At 38.4% G+C, this 22567-nt stretch overlaps 1 protein-coding gene across 1 annotated transcript; it reads right to left on the bottom strand.

Moving 5' to 3' along the window:
* Window positions 1-496: 496 nt before the first annotated feature.
* On the bottom strand, window positions 497-14794 carry LOC139812622 (uncharacterized). Its single transcript, XM_071777594.1, has 5 exons — window positions 14661-14794; window positions 10596-10698; window positions 10434-10519; window positions 9164-9268; window positions 497-4521 (listed from the first exon to the last, which is right to left on the bottom strand). The coding sequence occupies exons 1-5, from the start codon at window positions 14686-14688 to the stop codon at window positions 680-682; spliced, it is 4164 nt and encodes a 1387-aa protein (XP_071633695.1). The 5' UTR covers window positions 14689-14794; the 3' UTR covers window positions 497-679.
* Between the last annotated feature and the right edge of the window lie 7773 nt (window positions 14795-22567).

Raw genomic sequence — 22567 nt, 5'->3', positions numbered from 1 at the left:
CGTATGTTCTCTCGCACTCATACCGGATGCACACATTGTTACACATACACACTCTTCTCTTATACATGAGCAAGACCGTTTTATGAAACGTTACGAATGTTCATCGAAATCCATTATTGCAAATAAATCAGCAATAAGATTCATTTTGCAACATCTAATGTCTTATCTATATGGTCACATTAAGAAATACATATTACATTTTGGCGTACAAGAAGTAATTATGTGCATGAGTCCAAACATGCGTAAAAATATCATTTTTTATTATATTAACTAAGTTTAATCTTGTGATTAATACGGACGAGAGGTTAATAACTTCAAATACATATCTCACTATTTACTTGAAAAGTATAACATAATATTCATATTTACTCGATATTTAAAAATATTAAGGTAGTTTAATTACTCTCTAAATTTTCAATCTTTTTATAATATAAAATTAAACTTCATGTGTCGATTAAGAAAATCGTTGTTATATATATTTTTTAAATAATATAAACATATTAATGGCCGAGTTTACCGTTTTTGATTGATTGATTTTTTTAATTCTAGGAAAAAATCGAAGACCAATTATAGTTGATCGACGTTGATGAAATTGATCGTCGAAGACATCCCAGGGACCTCTAAACGTTCTTAATTTTTTATACTCTTCGAAGATCTCTTGAATGTCTTTTGAATTCTCTTATTGCTCGGCTTCCAAAGTTTCATTTTGTGGAGCTTCGTCTTGCGCGATGCTGGATTCATTTCTACCGCTTTCACTTGCGTGCTCGTCAATCAATCCTCCAAGAACTGCTTGAACGTATTCTTCGCGACCTTCGTTCGTATCTAGAGAGAATCCTAGAGAAGGAACGAACTCGGTCTCGACGGTAGTCTTCACGGATTCCGTCGTAGTAGTCGTTTCCTGCGTCGTTGTCGTAGATATTGAACTTTCCTTTTCAGTTTCCTCTTCAGTTTCGCTAGTTACATGCTTGCTCTCTTTTATCGGTAAACCGGTCTCGAAATCCAAACTTCTCTGCACTTGCGGCAGATCGAAGACGAGTGAACTACGAATCGAGTCATCGCGGTAAAGAGGCTGCCCGAAGTTTTCTGTCAATTGTTCTAGGATTTTTTCTTTTTGACGTGGTCGTACGATTCTGCTTTCTGGTTTCAATCGATTTGTCTTCTGCTCCGTGGCATTAGGGCTGACTCTCGAAGAAATATCAAGAGGCGGCTTGAGATCAACGTTAATAGGTGCCTTCAAAGTATCATCCAAGGAAGATATCTTGGAATCTGCATTTCCGAACTGCGTTTTGGCTTGTAAGTGATCCAATCGCGGACTCCCTGTGGCGAATGATGCTTTATTGAGTTGCAGATTCCGTGACACTTTCGACTCAGCAAGCTTAGTAGCGGGTGTCTTCAACGTATCGAAAGTAGATGTCTCGGAATTCGTGTTTTCGTACGTCGTTCTGGTTTGCGGATCCAATGTTGGACTCGCTGTGTCATACGTTGATTCATCGAAGTTAAACGAATCATTTAGCTCTATGTTACCTAAGTCTTTCGCCGAAAATGGTCGTGGCAGTCGATCTAATTTCAACAATTCTGCCATTATTTGGAGAAGACTTACCATGCTCATATTTGAATCCGATTGTTTAAATTCACTAGCTGTATCATTTTCAGCAATGTAAAAACTATTGTTGTTTGCATTGTCCGGAGAGGCGTTACTTGTGTCAGAAAATTTCGGCGTCTGCAAAATGCTAGCAATTTCGATTTCCGGTTCTGCAGACTTGATAATCTCGAAGTCATCCAGTTCATCTTTCAAGACGGAATCCGGTCGCTGGTGCTGAGTGATGAGTCGACTGATAAAATCGTCAGCGGTCGTCTCCAGATCTTCATTTTTCTTGACTTTGAATGATACTGCATAAGGAGAATCATCTTTATCAATCGCCTCCTCGATCTGTTTTAAGGATCCCGGACGGATCGAGTGTAATAGACTCCTCGCTGTCGTGGCCACTGTCTGTTCTACTTCCTCTTCAGGTCGTTTAATTTCTACAATGCCTCTCGGTGTAACCGTTTTCAAGTTTGAATTTTTTATATCAATGTCACTATTAATCGAAGATTTTGCAGTAGATGTCGAAGATTCAAAAGCACGTGTTACTGATTCTTCAGGCAACTTTAATTTCTTCGTGCTACTCGAAAAAGTTAGTTGTTCTGGAATCCTTGTAGACGCTTTCATACCAATCGAAACTGTCCTTTCTTTCACACTCGGCGTAGAAACCGCAATTTTGGGAGTGACAGAACTCGTCTCGCAGCGTCCTCCTTGCTTGTCAGAGGTTGAAGAGCATCTGGAATTTGTTTTCGACTGTTTCTGAGCCTTGAAAGCGTCTCTAATGGTGAATTGGAATCCTGTATTGTACCGGGTCAGGATATCCGCCTCGCTGTCGTTTTTCTTCGAGGTCGTCGGAGAATTCTGCGTTCTTTGCGAATCCACGGTTACTGTGTGGTCAAATTGCTCTGTGTAGGAGTGTTTATTTGGCGGTACAAAGTCATCGAAGCCATCGTTGTAATCAACGATCGGCGGAACGATATCGGTCACGGGAACATCGACGAACGATCGACCGTGCCATGTAGAAACGAGCCATGGAATGGACGTGGATACTTCGGTGACCACTTGAGCAGTCGGGTGAACTCCTGGATTAGGCGTCTCCGAAAAAACCTCATCTGTATAATCAATCAACTCGTCGTATATCGGCGATTGATCTTCGTTTTTTATGAGTGTGCTAGAAAATTGTGGGATCTCTGTGGTCGTCGCCTCAGAGCTCCAAAATGTCTTGGAGTTCTCATCAATCGTCGTATAGCGCGTTTCTTCAGGAACATTAATAAGAAAACGTCCCACCGGAGGCTTCAAAAACTGCGACGGCTGAGGAACCTGAAAACTAAGGTTTATTTTGTGTATGGACTCGTCGTTAAAGTTGGAGATCGATCCGGTCGGCGACGAACTCTGGTCCTCGGCTACGCGGCTTTCGTTGGATGAAGAGCCAGCAGTGATTTCGCCATTAATCTCATCGACGGTTCTCTCAGTCGTATTTATCGCAGTCATTGGTACGGTCGATACTTTCACGACGTCAACGTCTTTCTGTTCCCAATGTTTCAGCAGCGGAGTCGTTCTATCACCGAAGCTCCTCGTCGTCGAGCTTGAGATATCCTCGTAATCTTCCGTTGATCGATCGTTGCTCGTCTCATTGAAAACATCTGACTTCTTTAGGGTATCTGATGAAGTCACATCGTCCGCTTTCTCATAAGTCCTCGATGAAGGATTTAAAACTGTCTGTAATGGAATAGGCGTAGTCGAACTTCTTCGTTCGTCCTTTGACACTTGGTATATAGGATTTTTATTCTGTATATTCAGCGCTCGAGCGATTCCGATGCTGTCTTTCGTCTCGATATCTTCCAAACTATCTTCGCTATTAATCTGGATTACCGGCCTGTCATTCTGCTGCCTAAATACTTCGTCTTCGTCAATCGTCTCGGTTACGTTGATCCTGAACTTCGTCTCCGACGTCCCTTCGAAACCGAGACGCACTTCGTCATTCTTAGCGCGAACATCGTCGCCTTTTTGATCGTTGTCTTTATTCGCTCTCGATGACGAGGCGTTCTCCGATTTCTTTAGACCGTCATGTCTCGTTTCACTCTCTCTCAAATCAATCTTTCTCATGTCGTCATTCTGATGAGTAATCGTGGGAGGGGTCACCGGGCTCTTGCTTTGCGCATAAAGATGATCGGAGCTGTCCACCATCAAATCCAGCTTGCTATAGGCCAACGTGGAAGGTCGATAGGTCGTCGGGACCGTAGGCGAATATAATCTTCTAGTGGTAGTGGTAACAGTGGGAACGGTAGGCGCGTAGGACGTCTGTAATTGATTGGTGAACCCGTCGGGTCTACGATAGTCGTCCTGAAACTCGTTATCGCCGGATCGATCCTGATAATCGTGTTGAATGATCGCGGACGCATGATAGGGCGATCGTCCTTTATTTTCCATAAAATGAGGTTTGCCTTGATACACAGTATTCGCCTTCTTCTGCTGATATCGATTATCGTAATTAAGAATTTGCCGCGCGTCCTGTTGTGGATAGTCTTCGAATCCGCTCGGTAGGTCATTCCCAGTCGCCTCGACCGCCGCGTAATCCGTGATCCTGCGGAATCCGGGCGTGTAGCCCATCACAGTCCTGCCGGCGAGCGCGGAATAATCGATGATCCTGGCACCGCTGTCGGGATCCACCAGACCGTCCTTGGTGACGGCCTCCGCGGAGGCTTGCAGACTGATCATCGCGTACGCGTTGCGAATCATCTCGTCGTCATCAATCTGATAGCTGTCGCGATTCATTTCCAGATATCTTCTGGTGGAGGAACAATCGACCTTGGTCCACCAGTCGCAGGTCAGCAGCTTCTGGCTGAAAGTCGAGCCGATCGGGCACAGGAAGGAGGACACCAGCACGTCGTGGCACACGTGGAAGACCTGACAGCCGGCCGCTTCGTCAGCGTAGTAACCTGTTGAGCAATCGTACACAAGCGGATCTTCGAATTATGATTTTTATTCACGTTCCTTAGAATTTATCAGAGAATATAACATTCCACTACAAATCATTATAGTTTCCCAAAATTGAAGATTGTAAATCTTTGATAATGAAATTTGTATTATCATTATTTCTGCAACATCCTGTGTAAAACTTTTATTTTAAATATTTTTAGTATAAAATAAATATTAAACAAAATTACTTTAGCAGGGTATAATTATAAAATTGGAAGTTTCTTCGTGGGTGTTCAATATAAATGAAACAAATATTCAATCTCTCGTTTTAACATTAATAATTCGAAAATTAATATAGAGTATGATGATTAGACAATAATTGTAAAGAATGTTCACAAGGATTAGAAATTCGTTATGTATGTATGCTATAATATAATAAATACGTAGATTTCGCTTATGTAACTGTACGTAGCAGCGTCTCGTCAACGTTCGTCGATGTTCCTTTTGTGCACCTCATCTTTCTCTCAACGGATTATCTAATATCTGCGGTCAGCGTAGTTGAGCAGCGAGTTTCAGTAACATCGGTTTCAGCAGCAATATTGTGGAAAATTAAATGAAACTATATACAACGCATACTTTTACCAATAACGGATGGTAGTTTCCTTAACGTATTCGCTCGATTTATTGAGAAAACCGGTAGTAGGAAGTCTGACACTGAGCATGTTTTTTTTTTAATTTTAGAAATCTTATTTCAGGCTAAACATCTTGTCTGGCTAGATAGGATTACATTAATAATTTCATTGGGTTTCAGTTCAATTTCAGTTCTGTATGACATGTCATTCGTGAAATATTCATCATGCAGTTTATATGATTATATAAAGTTTATGACAAAGTTTACAAAGTACAGTGATAGATAATTATAAAATCGGGAGAGTGAAATGGAGTCTTCATACATGATTACAAAGAAAAAAAGAAAATGACCTCTTACTGAAATAATTTTATTTTCTCAATTAGAATCATTATGCTTGATTTATTAAAATAATACAATTTTATTTCTCTAAAATATAAACATTTGATATGCTTTTCTTCAAATAAAAAAAATGTTTGTTTATTAAATAAATATTATATTTAAATAAATCTTTTGAAACAGGATTAACCAATCGATCAAACTTTTGTTTAAAAAGAATAATTAAATGACTTGCATATAACAATTAAAATTTTACACGTATAATATAACAAATTTTATTTGTTACATCAAAATTATCTTTGTTTTTATCGAAAGCATATATTGCAGTAAGTTAATATTAGTCGATTATTAACGGCAATTTTTAGCTCTTACATGTAAATTGTTTAATTCTATTGTTAACGAAAATTTCAACTGATGGTGAGAGAAATTGATCATTACTTTAAACAGTTTAAACGTTCATATGACGTGTTTACAAAGCGAAGCGAATTCGAAACGGAACATGCGATCGGATAGTCGATTTTCAGAAATCAATTTGAAGTGCTGGAAATGAAATATTCGGCTCATTTGATTTTTGATACATTAAATATTACGGCGACGGCTCGCGCGTTTATTTTGTGAGACACGCTAGCCCGTTTTTTGTGTATTTACATTGCCGCGCGCCTAGACTCGAGCCGTTGCTCGCGCGGGCGGGGGGGGGGGTGGGGGCGGGGGTGACGCGACGCGAGTCACGCCACTTGTACAGTCGCCGCCGGCCGCTCGTTCGCCGCATCGCGTTATCCCCCGGGACGCGGTTGCGGCGAGACGCGATTCTCTGCGAACAATTAGAGAATATCATCATCCAGCACGGTTGATCCGCTTCGCCAAAAGCGATTCGAAGGAAAGATAAAATGAGGTGAAAATCTCTCGAGAGTTTCGAGACGACGGCCGTTCGTCGGAATAAGTATCTCGCGTGTCTTATTCGCGCGAAACGAAAATCGGAGCTACAAGGGAGACAGAAATTGTTAAGCGTTGCTCCATTACGCGTTTGCAGGCGGCGATTCGGAGCATGTATCGTGGAACTTTTCGGAATTACGAATTCATTTCGAATCCAGTTTTACAATATACATATATATATGCCCAGATACGCTTAAATTTCAATAAATCTAGTATTGATGCTCTTTGACGATCGTTTTTGCGGAAAAATGTACGAGATGCCGAAAACCGTAGGATATATCGACAGTTCAATAACTCAGTTTGATTCAATGCAATTTTAATCGCATATTTTTTGGCGATTCGTCGCGTCTTGATCGGCCATTAATCGGCTCACGTCGCCGTCGCGTCGTGTCGCGCCGTAGCGCAATGAAGTTGGTTGCCGCATTCGAATTTTTCAGCCGTTGACTTACGCCGTGAATACGGGACGAGTCGACTCCGACTTCCGACTCCGACTACTCCCATCCGAGTCGAGCGGCCGGCGCCGGCGCCGGCGCCGGCGTCGCGACGCGTTTAACTGTAGTAAGTACAATCGTAATCAGCATCGTATCTCGATAATTAACCCCGTTGGAGTACGTATTTCGTGATTAGATTCATGCTCGGAATTCGCCGCCGCGGACAGCGGCGAGGCGACGACGCGCGACGATTGTTCTCTGGAGTGTCGCGTTCCGCGGGTAATTTATCTCGATTTCGGCTCGCGTATCTATGCATTCGGGCTACAAATACGCGACGGTAATCGTCCCGAAAGAGAACGTGAGCGATCTGTGTCATGTCGAGCGCGAAAAGTGAGCGAAAATTTGGTTAGTACGTAAGACGGCGGCGGCGGTGGGCGGGCGGGGCGGGTGGCGGGTGGCGTGGTGAAGTTGACAGTTGACCGCAGGATTTACTAACTCTCTCGCTCCCTCCCTCCGCCATGTTAGACTTTTCCGTAACGTTAATCGCCGGAACGTCGCGAGATCGTGGCTTCGTGCGATTACGTGCGTTTCTCACGTTACTCGTCCGTCGTGATGCAACGAAATGCGCGTCGCGTATGGTCAACGTACGGAAATGCCGGCGCAAAGTATATAGCCACATCGTGTCGGTGATTAACGCGCTAATCATTGTTGAGTGATTAATATGTGATCGTAACTAACAGTGTTGCGTATTATACTTGCGTGAGTGAAATGGTGAGTGTGTGCGTCATGACGGTGGACGGAGCAACGACGAGGTCTGAGGGGAGGAGGAGGCCTGGGATGGCATCGGGCATCGCGGAGCAACCATACGGGTAAATATCAGCATTTTATTGATTATACTGTATTATATCATTATCACGGGATTTATTATTTTTATTTCTATTATTGCGAAATAAATCGTTTATCCTCGCGACAATCGCATTTATATCCCGTGTGGCGTATTACGTAACGCAGTTCGCACAAAATAGTTTCGAATTATTTTGAAATATTATATACTTGAAAAATGTTTAATATATATATTTAGTATTCTTGATATTCAACAGAGACAAAATAAAATATTATTTACAAAATTAAATATTTTAATTATTTTTAATTATTTATACAAGAATTAGACTTTCTTTTTATAAAAGTTTATTCGTATTTTTTTAATTGTAATTTTTTTATTAAATAGCTGTTTAAAAAATCGAAAATTTAATCCGTTCTATAATTATTTTTTACCGTTTTCATTATTTCGAACACAGGCTTAATTTGAATATATTTGTATTTTACAGATTAATCGTATACAACTCCGCTGCTACGCATTATGCCGGTGAGTTCTTAATTATTTTTTATATAGTAATGGATTTATATATAAAAATTATATCAGTTTACGTATATACAAAATAGAAAGGTATGGAATATTAGAAAAGAACCATGAAAAATTAAATATTTTCTCAAAAATTATTAACGAACAATATTTAAAACTGACAGAAGTGCAGCAATAAAAAAATATTCTATATTATTTATTCTTATAAACTTTTTGGATATTTGAACACGTTATCTCTTTTCTGAAGCTGAATACATTATCTGTAATTTTTCAAGTTATTATCATATTTAAAAAATTAAAAATTGAAATTCTGAATCTTTTATGGATCCATTGCTAAATAATGAAATAATGCTGGAGTCGATCATATATTATTGCTGTTGCATGAAAATATCGTCGAAATAAAGATCGAAGGATCTGATTATTTTATTCGTCAAAATTGTGCAATAATCAGATTATTTTATTTTCTAATTATTTTTGCATAAACACTATATTTAACTTTCAAAAAATTTTTATTTAAACATTTCTCTTGTGAAAGCCACCTATCACTGTAGTAAAATAAATGCATATTCTATAAATTCTTTAAAATACGAATTTTAATATTACATAATAGTTCAAAAAATCTAGATACTCTAGTTATATTATTAATTAGTGATCATAAATAGACATTTACGTATGTAAAGTTATTTGCTATTATTGCATTTGTTAAGTTATTATGTCACTTATTATTTTTTTTATTAATCACCTTTATTGGAATTCACTTTAAATTTAAAAAATGTATCATTGTGCACATGTCGTGTAATGCAAGTTAAAAATTTGGCATTTTTGAATTAAAGAAAGGAACGATAATTTCATGCAGGTAAAATAGAAATGTTGCGTTTAGCAAAACTATAGATATGTCATAACGCATAATAATAAAAGCGAAATGGCATATGACGAGTCGACTGTATAATTTATTCACGTATATTTACCACGTGAACGTCCTTCGCACGTGAATCCTGTCTGAGGTAATGTCGTGTAGGCGGGATAATCGATTCCCGGCTCACCCGGCACATTTTTTCTGATGTCGGATAAATCTGAAAGAGAAAGAAGGAGTGAGAGGTAGCAAGATTCATTACCCTACGGCAAATAAACTATGCCATTTAGGAATTATTTTCAAATTAACGAGCTACGTAGAAACGAGTTATCTTCACGGTCTATACAATTGTTAAAAGAGTCGTATAATATAATTTGCACAATTTTGACGAATTTTTTTTCGTTTTTTCATTTTCTTCCAAAATTAATATAAATTTAAAAAGCTGTATACATATAAAGCCCGCAAGGAAAAACATCAGTTCAGTAATATCGTCATATTTAGAATCAAAGGTATAAGATTGGTAATTAAGGTAACGCTTATTTATAGGATAAAAATTACTCCATCGCTCAATTATAAAGAGAAAAAAAAATTAAACAAAAAAATGTCATTAAGCACGTGCACCAAGCTTCACCGTTAATCGCTGATCAAGGTCGCGGAAAATAGGCCGCGATGATCGCGCTACGTCGGTGATATTTAAGATTTCGCTGCAGTTATCGTTCGTGCTCAGACAGATAACGTCTCGCAATTTGCCGCATCCATATAATCAGTAAGGTTTTTCATGACCTATCCGTGACACGTTTTTTTATATAAAACATCGCGGTACCTTTCACGAGGCGAGTGACGATCCGTTCGCCTCGTCGGAGTTAAACGCGAATTAATAGTTATTCGCGCGCATTTAACCGCTTTTAGAGCGGCAGTTAACGAGACATTTCCAATGTTCTTCTAATAAGTAACGTGAATAATTTTACGGTAGCAAAAAGTTAACTCGTCAAGTTTCGAGTTATGATTTTTCATAAAATTGCCAACTGCGACATCGACAAGCTTCTTATATTTAATTATCGCCGCCTCCATTCGTCGCTGCGCGTAGGATTAATTGAGAGATAACTGCCCCACAAGAATTCCGCGCGTCGTGGGGGAAAATAATTGCGTAATGCACAAATGAATGTATCCTCAATCGAAGGTATAAAACTATTAAAATGCAGTAACAAAAGAAAGGCATTTAACAATAAGAATGCAAGTAGAAGTACCACTTTAGAAGTTACAAGATTGCAAGAGATATAAGGAAAGAAATAGGATTTTGAAAGGTGGCGTCTTAGGATGCCATGTTTAATTAAATTGTTATAGATTTTTAAGGTTCTTGAAGTTTAGAAAGTTCAATAACTTACCCGTTATATGATCGTATGGATCGTACTGACCGCCCGCGGATCCATAGCTGTCGAATGCACCGTCCTCGTTCGGATCGAAGTACTTCCTGCAAAGGCGAGCGGATTTAATTAAGTCGCTTAATCGAATTCGCGCGCGGAAGAAGCCGCTTAGCGAGAACGAACCTTCCTCTAGTTCCATCGATCGCTCTGCGTGACAGGAAGCTCCTCCTAGGAATTCCATGTTCAAGACTCCGCTGAACGATGCACAAGACCGCCGTCACGAGACCTGTGTGCGAAGGAGAGAATCTATAGATTACTCGCGAAAAAAATATGCTTGAATGAACATTATAGATTATGTAGCAAACATTAAAAAAACTTGGTGATTTGATTAAAATATAAAATTCAAGATTCTTTAATACCGGAATGATTTTTATTTATTGTCGACTATAATTTAGACAATATTATAAACAACATTATAGACAATATTATAAATCCAGCAAATATTGATTATAAAATTTGTTATATTCATAGACAATAATACATTGTAATTTAGAAAGAGAAAGGTTTCGATTAAATCCAAATTAAATTTTCTGGCTAATAAGCGAGGGAAATCTCAGTGTACAAATATTCCGGTGTTTCTTGCACTCAAACAATAAAATGAATTCTAATTCCTCGATCCTCGCGAAGCGTCGTAGTCGCGCCGATCGCTGAAATATCGTTCGATTTCGATTTCGTAATCGGGCGAGCGTGGCGTGAAAGGTCGCCGCTTGGGATAGAACATCTTCGTTGTACTTTTGAGGCCACGTTAAAACCCAACCCGCGCTCTACAATCGGTTAGGCAAGGTAGCTCTCAATTCACGATCGACCATGAACGATCGTCGTCGTCACGACTTGGCAGTTGATCCCGAGAAGCCCGAGTCTTCCACGAGGATATAAGGCGAACCTCTCCGCTTGATTTATCGCGGCGAAAGAGTTCTGTTCTCCCTCATAATTCATATTCGCGCTTAGATGATGCTAATGATTGATGCTGCAGTATTATCTATAGTATTATCACGACATTTATCGCGAATAAACAAGTAAACAGGATTGTTCGCCTTGAAACGGCGACTACGGTAGACGCTTTCTGTGGCATTTCGAAAAACTCGAGATAATTGTCATCGCATTATATAACGCAGTTATATAATTATATATAATTTAATATTACGCAATATAACACGATAATGTGATTCGAGGGCTCTCGCTGATCGTTTAGATGACGCCAATAAAGTCACGTTTCTCTGGCTACAATGTGCAACTTTGTCTCTCGACATTTCTCTTAACATATCTGTAGGAATATGTTAAGAAGAACTCAGTATTGAAAAGATTAAAACGTTAATTGCTATTAGCTGAATAAGATTATTCATTCAAAACTGCAACACTAGATTTATTAAAATTAATATATTAAAAATATTTTATCTTAAAAAATTTCTTCAATGTTCGCGAGTATCGTATAATAAAGATTTTCTTTACTAAAAAGGTTTACGATTTAGAAGAGTTAAGATATTAGTTGCAACGCGTACAGTTTAATAACGTATTATTACACGTCTGCCATGTAAAGCTGTCGGAGCTCGATGTCCTCCTGTAATTTCGTTGTCATTATCCGTAGTCAGCATGTGAAATCTTTCGAAAGACCGACAGACTGACAATATCCACTTTATAGAGTGATGTTCTTAAACGCACGCTCTCTCTCTCTTTCGCATTGTGGCTGCCATTTTCAATGGCATTAAAAGGACGCAAAGGCCACGAGAAACGAGCACAAAGACCGGTGGTCGTGATAGAGCGAGTGTTATTCGGTGTTACAAATCGCTCGATCCGCGAGAAATTGTCCGTGAATTATTTTCCGTCTGACTCATCGCGAAATTAATGATCAGATGATACAAAAGATATGCACGCAGAATGGCGCGACCCCCCGCGAGAAAATGTCGAGTAACTTGCGATTGCGACGAGACGAGACGAGTAATTAGCGGCGCCAATTTCCGGCGAAAGTGTCCTCGCGAACAGCGTTCTTTTAATATTCGCGTCGCTGAAACCCAAGACGAATCGGATTTCACGGTACCGCTTGAAACGATTGTTCGAGTCAATCCCACTGACTACTGACGACTTTTTGCATTGAGCTGATTGAGCACTTGCAAAGATATATTAAATTTAAGAGATTTGGGCGTCGAATACTTCAGAATAGATATAAAAAAGCGACAATTTTCTTATTGTTAGTAAAATTTCAGTCTATTTCTATTGTACCTTTGTAATTTTATGTGTTTGAAAATTAATTATTTTTTTATCGCGTATAATACAGCTTCAAGCAAAAGTTAAAAAAGCGACAACAACAATTTTCTTAATAAAATTTCAGTCAATTTCTTTATAATTCTTTATAATTCTGCACGTTTAAATACCTTGAAAGTTAATTATTTTTTATCGCGTATAATTCAGCTTTATGCAAAAATCTATTTCCATTTACTTATTTATATCTTTGCACCTTAACTCATCGAAATATTAAGCAAAAATATACAGATACAATTTAAACTAAGAAAGATTAAATTTAATTATATCGATGTTCTCGTAGCGGAATCGCAATATAATTTTGCATTTTTGTAAAAGAGTATTCGAAATCAAGAAATTTCCATAAACTCAAGATGGACCAGCTTCATTAAGCAGTCAGCGCATCCATGTAATATTATTATTAGCACCCGTCACGAGCTACACGTCCACCAACATTAAATCAAAGCGCCGACGTATTTCAGCACGTGAGCAATAAAATTCTTCGCGGCAATCGCTGCAATTTACACGGCACATTTGTAAAATACACGTAAACGCGTCAGATTTACGAAATCATGACAAAAAACCGTAATAATTCTGATGTGCGTAATACTTCGGTGTCGCGGAGAGATTTAATTTATGAGCGTGTTACTTCTCGATGTTCTTTCTAAACATTACGTGAACGTCATCTTGCATGAATGGACCGTCGCGTCGGTCGCAGCGAAACGCGGATAAGTGGTATTTTCTTAATTATAACTGGATCGCGGACGACATGCTTAATAGTCGATGATTGATTAAACTCGCTACCGAGATACGAAGATGCCTGAGAGATCTCTCGTTGCGTAATGTCCGCGAGTGTAAAACACAGAGAGGGAAGAGGAGAGCAAAGAGCTTCATAAATTAATTTCTTCAATCTTAACATGAATACTTTATGACTTCAGTTTTCTCTCACGATTAGCCTTCGGTTATAACGCCAGATGAAATCGATTTACGGCAACTACGATAGCAATATTTTCTCATTGAATTATATACCGTTGCATATTACTATAATTTAAAATTTTTAGGAATTGCGAATGGAAATAACGTGAAAATCTTTGATATCAATGGCTGATTTAAGTATTAAAGTCTATTACTTTAAAGAAATTGTTAGAAACAACCTCTTATTCAAATGACTTCTTATCTTGACTTTTTCGTTAATTCAAAAGTTTCTACATACTCACATTTAGTTAATGCCCATAACTCTAATTAATACGCTCAATTATCTGGCAATAGAGAAAATCTAATCCGTATTGATCGGAACCATTAATTTATATATCTTTTAATAATGAGCGTATGAAATGCAATTAATTGTATTTAAGAATTAGAACATAACGTTGTCGGTTGATAAAATATTTAATGAATCACATCGGTATGAGGTATTATTAGGATTTTTTTTTATTATTAAATGATCACTTTTGTTCTATAAAAATTAACTTATATTTCGTGAATATGTATGTAAAAATATCATACAAAGAATAAAGATGTTATGTCACAGTTCCATATCACTGCACGACTGCGATCGTCGTAAATTCTTATACGAATTCGTCCCATCGCCGATCGAGTCATCGAGTTCCCATCGAGATAATTGACTCACGATCTCCGGCGCACGCTTTCGTTATTTCACTGTTGCTGTCCGCTGTGATCGGCATGTCGCGTCGTTAAAAAAAAATTATTCTATTCTGATCGATGACAGCCCGAATGCGTCGATTAACATACATAGCCGGGTTGTCTTACCTGCCTGCGGCGACAAACTCTAACAACACGTGATCAAAATAAACGAGGGACGAGAGGCGCGAGAGGTTGAACACTATCACTCGTGTGATCGACACATGATAGCCGGATCGCGGGACTCCACGTTCGGGACTCCAGGTTCCCACACGCGGCGGGCCCGAGTCTCGGACACGTGCGGACACTTACACAGAATACGCAGGCTAATTTTCGGCATTTTGTCCGGTGTCGCATGGGCGGTTTGCGGCGGACGGGGCCCCGATTACGCTCGTCCACCGTGAAAAGCGGCGGTGGATGCACTGCGCACCTCGGCGCGATCACCTCGACTCGACTCAGCTCTCGACGGGCTCTTCCTCTCGGCCGGGGCCCGTCCGTCGCCGCGTCTCCTCGCCGGCTCCGGCCGGCGCGGTAGGGATCCCTGATCGTGGGACCTCTTACCTTTCTTCTCGCGGGGCCCTCTCACCTGCGCCTATCTACGAGCGGCCGGGCCATCCCTCGCGTGAGGAGGAATTCCGCGCGGGTCGCGCCTCTCGCCGGAATCTTTCCGTGCGCGGAGGATCCAGCATCCTCGCTTCTCCGTTCAGAGGACAGATGAGTTGATGGTACCGGTCGGTCAGATCAGATTTTCTCTGTTGCCAGATAGTCGAACATCTGCAATGAAACTATTCTGATAACATCTTGAATCGATTAATACGAGTATCTAAAGAGACTTTAACATGGATCCATTGTTATTAGCCGAGTGCTAGCCTGTTAGAGAGCATTTACTAGACGAGTGTTTCGGCACTAAGCAAATAATTGCTCGTCCATTACTCCAAAATTGTATATAGGTAATATGCAAATTCAGATAATCCTCGTGATCGAAGAATATTGAAGTCGTCGGTCCTTGAGACGTAGAAAGCGACGTTATACCGCTATCCATCCATGAAGGATTAATCCGATACGCGCGGAGGGCTACGTGTAATCGAAGCAAGGCGACACATTATATAAGTTCGATGACATTGCCTCGGTTCGCGGCACGCACACGTGACCGTTTTCGCCTTTTGCATAACCGGCGATCTCGTCTCTCCCACCTACGGCTTTCCTCTCAGCGCAGAGTGACCAGCTTGCAGTATAAGTCATACACGCCATTTTCACCTGGTGCGTGCGATTTTTCGAGGCCGCGGTTCGCCTCTCGCTCGTTATGTTGTACGAGCGTTACAACGGGTCAGCGATCGGTATCTTAATTAAGAGCGCCCCCCCCGGAGCGAAATTTTTTGTTTAATTAAATTTTTTTATGGCAGCAGGGAGGGGCGCTTGCGTGGCAAACCGCAGGCTATTACGTTAAAATTATGAGCCTGGTTTCGTCAACACGCGCGAAATATTACGTGTATAAGATATCGCGGGGAATCGGGATAGATGTACGAGGTACACAGGGTGTCCCAGAACTTTGATGTGGTGAGAGATTTGAACTAGCAGACACGTTTAAGGAAAATATTTAAAACTTTTTAAAAAAAATAATTATCATATAAATTACTTTTTCACTCATTGTACTTTTAAATTACATATTACTGACTCATTATTTCTAATTTATTCTCGAATTTGTTATAGAATTACGTGTATGATAAAATAATTGATAAGATAAAAATAATATCCTAATTAATTTTTACGTTAATTTCACGTCGGCCGATGTTAATTTCACGTCGATTAGGTTTACGTCGAATGTGAAGCGTAAATCGTAATGAATCGTGAATCCGTGCCTGTCGCGGAACGTTACGTGAAGCCGGTCAGTGGGTACGCATTGCATTCTCACGTAACAGTGGCGGGATGCTGCTGGAGCGAGCGGATGGTGATGCTCGCGCTCGCTCTCTCGTCCCTTTCTCTGCTTCTCATCTTCGCCGGGTGACTTGTAACAACGGCAAACGCAACCATTTACGACTCCGTTACCGGAGTCTTTCTGCTTTCATGCAGAACGGTACCGTTCGCGCGCGTTGCGTTCGCTCTAATGGCGAAAGACGATCGGCAAAAAGGTTTATCTTGCGTCACGTTGCTCCTCGCGATACGCATTATTCGCGATAGCGTTCGAAACATAGTCGTCCACGAAGTTCCAACTTGCCGCTCCTCGAGGAATCTTGCGAGTTTTTAAGACGCAAGACGTCTTAATGAAACTTTAATCGCAAAAGAAAGTTTCATAGTCTTACGTTTGTGTAATGTCTGCTCACTTTCAGTATAATTATTCTGTACGAATATTATTTTGTAACATAACATCAATGCACTTAAAATGATAGAGTACTGCTTATAATTAAAATTAGTTTATTTAATCGAATTGAATGTTTGAGTTAAATTTAGGTATATTGGAGCTTGTTTAAACCTTGTCATTGTTATCGTTATGCATTACAAATCGAACAAACCTTCCCTTGTTGCGGGAAGGAAAGAAAAGAGATTGGAAAGGCCCGATCCATTCATGTATTTTTCCGAGTCTTTTGTTCAACCGAGAAAAGTCCATACAAGGATATAGACCACGCAGGACGTTGTGCCGTGACATTAACGGAATTGCAATCGACGAGGTCGAATATGACGAGTATAATACTCGAATAGTCGTGTATAATATGAGCTAAGTCGCGGGAAACAGAAGACATTAGAATATCTTTATGAAAGAGACGGTTTTCTCTCTCTCTCTCTCTCTCTCTCTCTCTCTCTCTCTCTCTCTCTCTCTCTCTCTCTCTCTCTTTCTCTCTCTTTCTCTCTCTCTCTCGTTCTATGAAATAATCATACAACGATGTGGCGGCGAAAGGCAAGGGAAAGAAATCCTGTCGTCAAGGATGACGATCGGTCGCCTGAGCTCGTCAAAGATGAAATTTATTAACGTTCGGTAGCGTCCGCGAAATAGCGTTTGCTTATGCAAATCAGAAAGACGCCGGTATTTGCTCGCGCAAGTATTATTATTGACTTTCATCGGCGTGACCCTGTTTGCGACTCGCGTATATATGGATGCAGTATGAAAGGGAAGTTGCACACTGGGGACTTTCTTCGCTGAGAAATCGTAAGTAAACCGAAAGCAAAATATCATCGCGAGCGTGCAACTTTTCTTTAGCATTTCGATTCCGTCACCGATGTTAAGAAATATTAACGCGTATTACTTTTATTATTATTAGAAGAAGACGGTATCAATTTTTGGGCGTCGATGAAAGGTACAATGTTTAAAGCTGATAACAAAACCAAGATTAGAATAATGTTGCTTAACTAATGATTTAAAATTATTTCACAGTAATTTATATCCACAGAACAAACAAGAATAAAAAATAAGTTATTTTTTAAATTTGTTTTTTAAAGAAATAGAATTAAACTACTCTCTATGTCTATAAGTGCAAGCATTTCGGTAATGATTTTCCTACGCAGTCATCCTGAATAAATGATCATGTACATTACGAAAAAAGTGAGATTCATCGAAATTCGAGCAATCTTGCGAGAGCCAAATATTTGCACAGATTACGATCGAGTAGATAGATGCGTTCACGGTGCGTAAGTATCGTAATGAGTTGCGATGAATCGAGACGCATGTGTAATGATCCATCGGCCAATTTCGCTGATTCGATAATTATCGATACCATTACGTCCAAGACTTTTCCTCGCCGAAGGCTGACTGCGTTTGCCGTTAAGTTAACGCAAATTTCGTAATTTCCGTTCTCTTGTGAAAGCGCTCATCGCACAGTCGCGAAGCCAGGCGAACTAATAGCGATCTGGTTCAAAATCATTTACTTCTAATTACATCTGTATTGAATGGAGTAACTGACGGTATGCGCGGTCTTTAGTAATTAAATAAAATTTGATGCATTTATTAGATATTCAGCTGAGATCATCATTAAATTTTGAAATCATAATGTGAGGCAATATCACGTGCGTCCATATTTCGTAATCAAATCAAATCTCGTTCATTTTTAACATATTATTGTGACGCGCCTTATTATTTATATCAAATAATTTAATCATTTTATAGAAATGTATATCTTAAGAAAACAATTTGATATTCCTCGCTTGTACAAACAAAAAAAGGAGATAACATAAAAAATAAATCTACCTCCCGAAATATCATTTTTGTCAAGAGGACCACGGAGAACTCATTATCGTGCGTTTCTTTTTTCGTAAAATTATTACAAGAATAATTCTGCCTTTCGAAATATCACTTTTGTCAACAGGACCACAGAGAACTCGTTAGCGTGTGTTTCTTTTTTCGTCAAATTACTGTTTCAATTATTTTTAAGTCCCTTTGCCGTCGTTTACGCGTGACGATCCGTACTTTCTACTCTCGCTCGTTGATTAGGCGCTCCTTGAGAGACGCAATTAGCACAGGTGTAATGAGTTCTCTTGTCGACGTTCGCGAACGTGTCGTGAAAATATCGGTCGCGCATCTACATTCTTCCGCGTGGCGGAACGCGTCGCGCGGATCGTATCTAAATAGCCCGCACACGAATATGCAGGCCGTGACTGCCGTGAGAACAAATTGGGTAAAGATTACGGCGTTTAGAGAATGGGGGAAAGGACTCCTCTCGGTTCTCTGCCTTGGATGTGGAAATCTGTTATTACGTCGTCACGATCCTATATCAGCGATATGCTCTCGTCGTTACAGTCGTTAGGCGATAACATCGCACGTACGCGGTGGATCAAAGTAATTGACGCGGTTCCGTGTTTCTTGCGATTCGTCGTAATCGAAGGGCTTGGCAAAACGTGATGTATTTAGCGGGCACATCATCTATTGTCTTGTCTTTACAAAAATTATATTTCTAAGAATTTTCAATTTTGGTGTCTTTTTTATTTACAAATTCTTCGAGCGTCTTGAAAAAGATTTTCTTTGTGGCATACTGTATAATTTGTTTAATATAATCCATTTTGTGTGTAATTTATTTATTTATTTATTTAACTTGCATGGAGTATAATCTAACGCAATGTGAAAAGATTGTAAACTCATTTAGTCTATTCTCTGTTAGGAATATAATTATTGCTCTTGATTTATTCTGCATAGCATTACTAGGATTAAATCATGTACATTCACAATATTGTTTATGCCTCCCTCATTTTTGTAATAATCTCAGGAGCAGTTTCGCAAGTCGTTCTATTTTTGAACTTCATGTGTGGACAACTTTCTATCAGGCCCACCTTCTTGACCTTTTTTATGCCAGTTCTCGATGTACAGCTGACATAAAAAATGTCCCTTCGAGATGCGATTTGGACACTTATGGCGCAGAAAAAGAAATCTTGATCGGCATTAACTTTCGAAAAAATAAAGTAATATTTTTAGGATCCCTTATATAAATTTTTTAATTCTGAAATAATACTTATTTTATAAATTATTTTATAAAAATATAAAATATAATATTTGCTAAATCTTTAAAATTTTTAAAAATTTTAAGATTTAATTTAAAAAATTTTTTTTCAAATAAAAAGCAAGTTTATAAAAATAATAATTTTACGAAAGAAAACGCTAAGATTCGTGTAAAATATTGTTCATACATCCTGTATACAATCCTTATGTCAAAAATATCAAATGTTTATGAAATAAATATATGTACAAAAGACGTTAAATTATTTTTATGTAAAAAATAAATTATACTGAAATTTAAGTTCAAAACGATAAAAATATGTTTCCATAGCAAAGTAGATATATAACACTGCTTCACAAGATAGTTTCAGAAAAATAACAAAGAATTTAGAATATAGAAAAAGTTAGTAATATACCCTACTATAGAATATATAATGCATTGCACAAGTTAAAAGTAATTAACTTAAATACGGATACAATTCACATTCCTGTTTAATAACGCATACCTAAAGAAGATCAATAGCTGCGCACCGTAAAATAATTCATCTTCTTGCTGCATCACAGTACGGAATGTAACCAGAAGAATCCTAACATGTGTTAAGAAGTCTAATTATTTATGTTACTCTCTCTCTCTCTCTCTTTCTCTCTTCCCCCTCCTCGCTCGCTCGTTCCTTTCTCAAGAGAAACAGTCTAATCATCACCTAAATTAACGCAACACTTCACAAAAAATGCGAATCTTTTCTACTGAGATATTAAAAGAAAGAGTAAAGTTGTAAAGAGACTAATAAATAAGCAGCTATTGCTTAAACTTCCGACATTTTATATCGGTGCTTTCAAATTTTTTTATAGTTTAATGATTACTACAATAATTTAAGGAACGTTTCTAGAAATATTTTATTTATTATTAACAAATGTTGTTTGAACTATGAATACAATAAATATTTCAATAAGGCATTTAAAAACGTAACTTAAGAAAATAATATTATAATTATATTTATTGGAATATTTTATTAAATCCAGACTTCGCGCGAAAGTGACAATTATGAAAAATTTCTTTTATTTTTCTATTCTATATATAAATGTTAATAAATCCCGACAATTAAGATACTGCAGGAAACTGTAGCTGCATTACAAAGTTGGCACTCGTAACGTCAGATGGTGCAATGAGTCTGACACAGCCACTGTAACATCTTTTCAATGTGTGTGCTTTTTTAATACTTTTTCATATTCTTTATTAAAAAAAAAACTGTTACATTTTTTGTCGAGGCGACTAATCTGCGTAGTCATTTAGGTCATTTAGGACTAGCGAATCTACGAACCTGAGCTCAATACACTCATATACACATTCATCACATTATACACACACTTTTTTGTGAGTGATAAATGCGATAACATTTGCAGAAAAGCAAGATACAATCTAATCGGTTTAAGAATAACAGGAAGAATAAAAACTAGAATCACACATACACATGTTTCATATAAGGATGAAGTAGGATAATAAAAGCTTAGTTTTTATTTCCTATAACAATTTTATTCTGTACTCTTTACTTTAGGAAATTACACTTATTTATGCACGCAATAATTATGTAATATAAAAATTGTTTACGTTCAAATTACAAAATATTGCATCGCATGTAATTTATATCTGTTGATTGCTATTCGTACGAAATTCGAGATTTGTAAACAATTCCAGAATATCTTTTGTACGGAGTATACGGTATAAGTTAATCTTGTAAAACATTTTGTATATTTTAATCACGGATGCTTAATGAGTGCCATTGATACAACTACTTAAAAAGATGTAGCAACAAATGATTAGCGCAAAGTTCACGGTTGACAGACAAGTGAATAGGTCACCGCGTTTTGTCGATATGTCGTAATTGCACTTTGTACATTCGACACAAAAGCATTCTATATACGGGATCAGTGCCGAATATAGAACTGGTCTTGGGTTGTCCACCCGTTTGTCGCGCGTTCTTATCTTGAAAGCAAACAATCGACTTTAAACCGACGATAGGGAAACGAACGCCTAAAGCGAATGCGACGTTCACGCTCCGTTGGATGGAAAGACTTCGATCGGCTTTAATGCTGCGGCTTTAACGACTATTTTCTTCGACTCGACTCCGTTTACTGTGTGTGCAAGCCGAACGATACTTATACTTACGAGATAATACTTGAACAGCCACGTGCGTTATCTGCTATTCGCATTGGGTCATGCGTTTCTTTTTTTCATTCGCGACTAATGCGCAGTTGAATGTCATTAGTCTATTTAAGTATCTGTGAATAATTTATATAATAAATTTTTTAATATCCTTTCTTGTAAAAGAGGAAATTCCTACTATGGATGTGTCGGAGTAGCTATCACGACAGCGATACATTTAAGGAAGTGATTTCAAAAACAATTAAAGTACAATATCAAGGTTTCTTGTTAGATGTATTTGATAGAAGTAGACGGATATAACCGACATTCACATATTTCTTGAAGATTTTTAAAGAATTCATAAAAAGAGAAGACACACACATATTTAAGAATAATAATATTAGATAAGACCGATAAAATTCAAAATATAAAGATAGATTACGCTTAATGCCAGTAGTCAGAAATAATAATGTTGACTAAAATACATAATGCGCGCAAAATCGTAAGAATTATCAGTCATATGTTAATATCATAAATACAAATTACGAACGTCGTACGTTTGATAACTTCATGCCGCACACGTACGCGAGTTAGATAAAATTCCAGAATCGGATTTAACTTATCTCGGAGACAAATAAACCGGATTCGGGGAATCGTGCAAAA

This window comes from Temnothorax longispinosus, chromosome 5, assembly GCF_030848805.1.
Source record: "Temnothorax longispinosus isolate EJ_2023e chromosome 5, Tlon_JGU_v1, whole genome shotgun sequence".
In the NCBI taxonomy this organism is placed as follows: Eukaryota; Metazoa; Arthropoda; class Insecta; order Hymenoptera; family Formicidae; genus Temnothorax; species Temnothorax longispinosus.
The sequence above is the reverse complement of the archived record's forward strand: the minus strand, read 5'-3'. Positions and strand labels throughout refer to the sequence as shown.